The sequence below is a fragment of the Papaver somniferum genome, chromosome 1, assembly GCF_003573695.1.
Source record: "Papaver somniferum cultivar HN1 chromosome 1, ASM357369v1, whole genome shotgun sequence".
NCBI classification, from domain to species: domain Eukaryota; kingdom Viridiplantae; phylum Streptophyta; class Magnoliopsida; order Ranunculales; family Papaveraceae; genus Papaver; species Papaver somniferum.
The window spans coordinates 84,774,985-84,782,502 of NC_039358.1; the positions used below are offsets into that span (position 1 = coordinate 84,774,985).

At 38.0% G+C, this 7,518-nt stretch overlaps 1 protein-coding gene and 1 pseudogene across 1 annotated transcript; one reads left to right on the plus strand and one right to left on the minus strand.

Annotated features, from left to right (window-relative positions):
- The first annotated feature begins 647 nt into the window (after positions 1-647).
- LOC113292988 (sodium/proton antiporter 2-like) lies at positions 648-5,848 on the plus strand. Its single transcript, XM_026541783.1, has 10 exons — positions 648-1,152; positions 1,482-1,658; positions 1,858-1,986; positions 2,217-2,393; positions 3,162-3,268; positions 3,933-4,053; positions 4,242-4,303; positions 4,386-4,688; positions 4,847-5,141; positions 5,261-5,848. The coding sequence occupies exons 1-10, from the start codon at positions 889-891 to the stop codon at positions 5,378-5,380; spliced, it is 1,755 nt and encodes a 584-aa protein (XP_026397568.1). The 5' UTR covers positions 648-888; the 3' UTR covers positions 5,381-5,848.
- A 78-nt stretch (positions 5,849-5,926) lies between these two features.
- On the minus strand, positions 5,927-7,006 carry LOC113346810 (annotated as a pseudogene).
- Between the last annotated feature and the right edge of the window lie 512 nt (positions 7,007-7,518).

Sequence of the window (7,518 nt, forward strand, 5' to 3'; positions counted from 1 at the left end):
GTCTTTTATATTCCATATCCGTCAGTATTAGGTGGTACTCGTCGATGCGACACATATACAGTCTGTATTGGCAAATACTGATACCCGAAAATACAAATAAGCTGAGGATCTTAAGTATGCATCAAAGAGGGAGGATCCCCTTGCACTTTTATTCTCACACTATCTCACACATTGGACGTCATTTTCGTAAATAAAAACAAAACAGTTACAAGTTTGAAGCTAATATTTTGGGGATATGTTCCTCTTACAAAGCTCTATATTCTCACCAAAAATGAACGTATTCAACATCACCATTGAAAATCAACCGACTTTTAACCACTGAAATTAAGATCGGTAGATGATGGTGTTATACATTTCAGAATGCACCCATTTTCGGTAGGTATGTCGAGCTTTGCAAGAAGAACATATCCCAAAAATTTTAACTTCAAATTCATAACCATTTGATTTTTATTCACAAAAATAACATCTAATATATGAGATAATGTGAGAATAAAAGTGTGAAATGATCCTTCGTATCAGACATATATGGATACAAATTTGATATGGCAGATACGGGTCAAAATCGGCAGAGACGTCAAACCATTCATGGATGTTCTAACCCGGTTAGAAGGAAAGAGAGCCATGTTTTATTCTTGACCCACGTTACGGCTTGGTCGACATAACCACAGTCTCTGTCTGGATCCTCCAGTTCCATCGATTCCAACTCCCGATATTCTTACTGAGTTTTTCATTTCTTCCTGCAGAGTCTTCTTATCGGATGAGAAGTGAAACCCACAAATTTGCAAGTATCAAAACATATAGAAGCAACATTACTTAACAAATTTCATCAACAAAGATTCAGAATCAATCTTACTTCATTGAACAATCACAAAAAAGAGCAGAATAAAAATGTCTACTTTCTGTATTGGAAATCACTATAATGGTTTCCAATATCCTTCACCACTTAAACGATCTTATTCTACTAACTCTAAATCTCTGCCTAAGTCATTAAGCCAGAGGCGATTCCTAGGTCAATCAAATTCCCAATTTGGATCATCTCCCTGGGGAATTGATTATCTGAAATGGCGCAGAAAAGGGTTTCTTGTGAGAACTGAAGAAGAGGAAAAAAATGGTTCATTTTCTTCAACGGATAAGGCTGATGAACAGTATCAGGTATGTGTTATTTTCCCAATTTTAGTGGAAATGAAATGATTCTTTCTTTTTCCAAGGCAAACCTACATAGAGCTCATTTATTGATAAGACAAATGGAAACAGAAAAGAGGGGAGTGAAGAACCTGACATTCAAAAGAAAAAGCTAAGCTATATGTAGGTAGGACATTTATGTCCACCTTCATTACATTTTGGATCATACTAGGTGGTTCAAACTACCTGCAATGAACCCCACTTTGCTAAAATATCTGCACAAGCATTTCCCTATTTGTGGAAACATGAAATTACTTGATTCGTACTGTTCAGTTGATTGATAGTTGCATTTTCTGTAGGAATTGATGCAGAGGTCAAGGACATGTGATCCATTATGTTCAGTTGATGATGTGAGCTCCCAAGATTTTGAAGCGAGTTACCAACCAAAGACTGATTTCTTGAAAGCCTTTGCAATCGTTGGAGCAGCTGCAGCTGGGGCTGTGGCAATTAATCACTCATGGGTTGCCGCCAATCAGGTCCATCCCCATGTTTTGTTTGCCTGAATCGTTATTAGATTGTGCTTTCTTTGATGGATTCCATGCTTATGTGCAGACCTATTGCATAATAGGTTAAGTTTCTCTTTATCGTTGTCCCTTGTTTATCTCCATTGAAGTGCCTAGACATGCAAAAGAACCTGCTGACGTTGGTTTAACTGGAAGTGGTTTCATGGTACAGGACATTGCCATGGCATTGGTATTCGGATTAGGATATGCAGGGATTATCTTTGAGGAATCTTTAGCATTCAATAAGAGTGGAGTTGGGTTATTAATGGCTGTTAGTTTATGGATTATCAGAAGCATCGGGGTAAGATTCATTTTAACTTCTTGAGATTTCAGCTCAACTGGAAAAGTATATGGAAACTTAATACTGGCTATTTTACTTATCGAAAAAATCAGCTACTCTCTTCATTTCTAACCTCTCTAATCTAGAGGTTTTCTTGTTGTTTTATCCCCCCTGTTTATACCGTGTAAACAATTGCTTTTTTCAGTTCTTACTTGTTTGGTTGTGACAATTTGTTGTCTTTTCTGGTATAGGCTCCCTCAACTGATATTGCTGTGAATGAGCTCAGTCATACATGTGCAGAAGTCAGTGAAATAGTATTTTTCTTGCTTGGTGCAATGACCATAGTAGAGATGGTTGATGCTCATCAAGGATTCAAACTGGTTACTGATAATATAACAACTCGAAAGCCACGGACTCTTCTCTGGGTGGTAAGTATCCCTACTAACCATTGACTGATTCTTCTGATTCCTTGTTATGACATGGTGTTACCTCTGTTATTTCTTCCGAGTCATTTGCTCCAAAAGCATATAAGTATAGTGTGAAGTACTTTGTACTGTCAGAGTCCTACATATTATACAGATAAATTGTTCGTTGAAGATGGGTCAATATTACGTGTCCTTCCTTCTTAAAATCCGCAATGTCAAAGAATCACTGCCATATTTGATGGCTCATGTTATAACGTTCTGGTGGCTTCTGATTATCCCAGACATGGTGAAACTGAAATATTGAAGTACTCAAGTACATTATATTTAGACCTGCCTAAGTGTAGATTTATGATATTATATTCTCAATATAACTTATTAATATTTTCATGTGCTTGAAATACATTTGCAACTTACAAGACCTATTTACTCAAGCAACCAGAATTTCCTTCTATCCACTCCATCAGAAGTTAACTTTTGTAAACCAGTCAAGTGGTTACTTTACATTCACCAAATAGTTTAAACTGTTTTTTTTTGGGTGCACGTTACTCCAGAATCAGAATTTACAGATAGGTTAAATAAGCTTACACTTTAGATGGAGTGCTTCAAAAGTCGTGTCAAATTCGCAAAAAAGGAAGGTTTGAGTATAAATATTCACATATAATTCCAAAAGGAAAAAAAAATGTGTTTTTCTTGTCTGTTCCCTTGGACATTTAAATGTTGCTATGCATATCCAGATATGATAACACTATGGGTTCTTGCTGTACATTTCAGGTTGGAATTGTTACCTTTTTTCTAAGCTCAGTCCTTGATAACCTTACATCCACCATTGTGATGGTCTCGTTATTGAGGAAACTAGTGCCTCCGTCAGAATACCGGAAGTATGTCCTAATCGTGTCTTTTGTTTCAGATGTTTCTGGCTGTATTTAACGACATTCTCCATTAGATTATTTCTAAAATTTATATTGTGAATATCATTATGTTTAATTTGACATGTTTGGGTTTTGTGTAACTGAATTAGTAAGTAACATTGGATCCTGACATGACCTGGTTGTCGTTCCCATCACCCATTTATAGAGCCAAGGAACCACTCTACCCTACACAGAGCCAGGCAACCAGCATCATTTCTAATGCCTTGCTATCTACATTTTCCAACAATTAAATGCTCATCGTTTTGAAACTATAAATTGAAGTATGCTGCTAATGGTATTATACTTTGTGGATTTCTTTTGGTATACTGCCATTATCTTAAACGCTTGACCATGCTTTCTGTCAATGTTAAAAGAAAGTTGATAAGGAATACTCTGTCTTTGCGCATTGCATCTTAATGATGGCATTAATTTCCTGCTCAATGTTTTCCTTACCAGCATATTGTTTTTCATTTCTGTTCCTATTGTGGTGGTGGAACTTTTTGGTTGTCCCCTTCCAAATGACACAATATATTTATCATATCATATTGTTCAGATTGATTCTTGTGTAGTAAAGTTAATTAGAAGATGGTGCCTTTTGAAACCCTATCCCAGATGTTAATATCTTGTTTGTCAGGTTTCTTGGAGCTGTTGTTGTGATAGCAGCAAATGCTGGTGGTGCATGGACACCCATTGGTGATGTTACTACAACAATGCTCTGGATTCATGGTCAAATATCCACTTTGCAGACAATGAAGGTATTGTCTTGTCTTTCTTTATTGTATTGGTTTTGATTATCCTGTGATCCTTATTTATACTGTGTTATCACTAATCTTTTTTGAAATAAACCCTATGAATCTGTGGCAGTACCCCAAACAACAAATATATGCTCATGCATCTTCTAGTATCAGTTCTATCTAACTCTAGAATTTCCAATGACTCTCAGGACTTGGTCATTCCCTCTGCTGTATCTTTAGCAGTCCCACTGGCTCTCATGTCCCTTACTAGGTACTTATATTTTTCCTAAAGCTATTTTGGGGCCTCTAACCGGTCAAGTTCATGTTCTGACTGACTTTTTCCTTTTCTGCAGTGAAGTTGAAGGGGAAGGACCTGACACTTCTGATGTATTGGCATCGGAACAGATTGCTCCTCGAGGAAAGCTTGTTTTCTCTTTTGGACTCGGTGCTTTACTATTTGTTCCAGTCTTTAAGGCTGTTACTGGGCTCCCTCCTTATCTGGGTATGCTGTTTGGACTTGGTGTTTTATGGATTTTGACTGACGCTATTCACTATGGGGAGTCTGAAAGGCAGAGATTAAAAGTACCACAAGCTTTATCAAGAATTGATACCCAAGGAGCACTTTTCTTCCTGGGTATCCTTTTGTCCGTGGGAAGGTAAACAATTTTTGACAATTTTCTCTTGCAACCTATTAGATCCAACACAGAATTGAGTGGCATACTGCAGTTTATCGAGTAACTTTAGTTAGATATTTGCACCTACTTCTGCTTAATCTTCTCATATACTAACAAATTCAAATTTTGTATCTTCCCAGCCTAGAGGCTGCTGGGCTTCTACGAGAATTGGCAAATTATCTTGATGCCCATATCCCTAATATCCAGTTGATTGCAAGTGCAATTGGGGTTGTGTCAGCTGTTATAGACAATGTTCCCCTGGTCGCAGCAACAATGGGAATGTACGATCTTTCATCCTACCCACAAGATTCTGAGTTTTGGCAACTGATTGCCTATTGTGCTGGTACTGGTGGATCAATGCTTATCATTGGTTCTGCAGCTGGGGTTGCTTTTATGGGTATGGAGAAAGTGGACTTCTTTTGGTACTTGCGGAAGGTAAATGGAGTTCCTCATTGGTGTTATCTGTTAACCATCTATCATGTTTCTTGTCAACAGACAAAGAAAAAGGAAAAAAGAACAGTGGTGTACTGATCGAGCTTTTCTCTTTTGTGTAGGTGAGCGGATTTGCTCTTGCGGGTTATACGGCAGGTATTGTTGCGTACTTAGCTACTCATAATCTCGACATCTCCCTTCCGACATCTTTAGCCCAGGTTCCTTTCCTTCCCAGTTCATAGGCAAAGCTGTGCTGTTGTTTCTTGGTATTTATTACTTCTTTCCCATCCATACTGCTGAATGGGACGGATCCAAGCTGGCCGTATATCCCAATATTCATTCAGTGAATACAAGGAAGATCAATATATTTGGTGTCAACATTGGCCAAAACCTACCGCTCAGGGCCAATGATTGGGGATACTATTATGCATCAGCAGTGTGTTTTTACAATCAGAACTGCGTAATCCATCTTAAGTTGTACACTGGATCAGATAGATACTGCACTAGATTGACCAGTAAATATACTTGGTAGGTAAGGACTGGTTGTGGTGTAAAAATAGGGAACATCATTTCTTGTACTTCACCTGAATAATCAGCATGGGTTGAATCAACATCCAACCTCAAGTGTTATGTAATAGTAGTGTTATAGTAACGAGTCATGTAGACGATTTTACTGATAAATATCCTCACTAGATAGTTTGTTGTTCTCATTTTCTCAATATGTTGAGATCTTGTTATTTATAGAAATCACAGTTTGACTAAATTCAAATTGTCCATAGCACAGTAGCAATTTAGCACCCATGTCATTCCAGTCTTGAGTCTTAACAGTGTCCACTGTTTACTCTTACTTTCAACGTTGTTTCTTCCACTGTGTAGAGTTCAAATTTACGAAACTAGCGACTTAGCTTTGAAGCACTGCTGCTAATGGGACTACTTTGATGAGCAGTCCTTGTGAGATATGCCTCCGCTAACATCTGTCCTACACGGACTTGAGCTTTAGTTGAGAGGTGTATACCGTCTGGTCCCGGAGGCAGTCCATTAGCATCAACGGTCCAAACATTCGGTAAATCCAGCTCCAGTTGAGCTTTCCTTACAATTGCTTTATATGACCCTTCTGCTGTTGCCAAAGCAACCTGGAAATAAAACAAGACCGGAATTTATTCAGTATCATGATCTTGATTCAACATTTCAACCCGATATTATGGAGTCAGCTCATATTAACTTGAATTGCAATTACCTGAATGAAAGGGAGCATGGGAAGATGAAGATCTTGGCGAAAATTCAGTACGAAATTCTTCAAATTACGTCCATAAGAATCAGCATCTTTTCGACTAACTGTATCACTTTCCCCTTGATACCAAAGAACAGCCCGTATCCTTCCACCTTCCGTTAACGATTTCTGAGAGCGCGTTATGAACATATTATAGAGTTGAGTTCCACGAGCTCACTGACTAATACGAGTTCCACCAATAGCACAAGGAACCAATAGTTCCAATATTTCTGGAATCCTTCTGCCTGAGAGTATTTGCAAATGCCATACCGGGACCAACACCACAAAGCTTATTGACATCGATATCTGCGTGCAGTGGTTCTTGCGCTTTAACCCATTTCCGCTGTGAACTGAATCTGATGATTGACGGGTTTGGTTTACATTCAGTAGGAATAATTCCATCCCAGAAATTATTAGCAAACACGACGCCGCCTTCTCCTACCATATTACTCTGCCCTGCTAGAATAAATATGTTCTTGTCCTGCACCTGCAACAATCTCGATCCATTGGTAACAAATAACTCTGCAGATGATTTGGCTAAGAATCCAGTGTAAGCCAAAAGAAGAAGCAGAAAATGAGAGTACCAAAGAGAGAACATGCTTTCTCTCTTGGAACTAAAAGCTGCAGTAGGTGAAAGTTAAAGAAGTTTCGAGTGATTTAAGTAGTTGGGATGTACGGTCTCTATATAAGAAGTTTGGCTGCATTTGGCTGAAAGCAACATAAATCGGCAGATGGAGGATTTTTATTATTCAGTAGTATAGCAGTATAAAATTGACCTTAGGGGCCAATTATACATGTAATAGTATATGTTAAATTGGTAGCCTGATGCAGCTGGATTTTGGAATGATTCGGAATGCTGACATAGATTCATTATTTTTTTGTTATACTTGATAGAGAAATAAATCAATTGAAAAGGTGAATGAATAATAGCTTGGTGAATCCAGAAGTCTAAACTGAATTGAGGAGAGATGAAGTCGTACAATTCTCTCCCACTGTAAAGAAATTTTTTCTCAAAACCTCCTTTGACTGGTCAAATACCACTACTTGTTCTTCTAAATCACCTTATTTCTTCAAAAAACCGTCTTTTTCTTCTCTGAAACCGCTTAATCT

Excerpts from the sequence above, each read along its gene's own strand:
- LOC113292988 (XM_026541783.1), top strand. The coding sequence starts at position 889 with ATGTCTACTTTCTGTATTGGAAATCACTATAATGGTTTCCAATATCCT. Across the intron at positions 1,659-1,857 it reads CATGGGTTGCCGCCAATCAG|GACATTGCCATGGCATTGGT; the intron begins GTCCATCCCCAT and ends TTCATGGTACAG. Across the intron at positions 5,142-5,260 it reads TCTTTTGGTACTTGCGGAAG|GTGAGCGGATTTGCTCTTGC; the intron begins GTAAATGGAGTT and ends TCTTTTGTGTAG.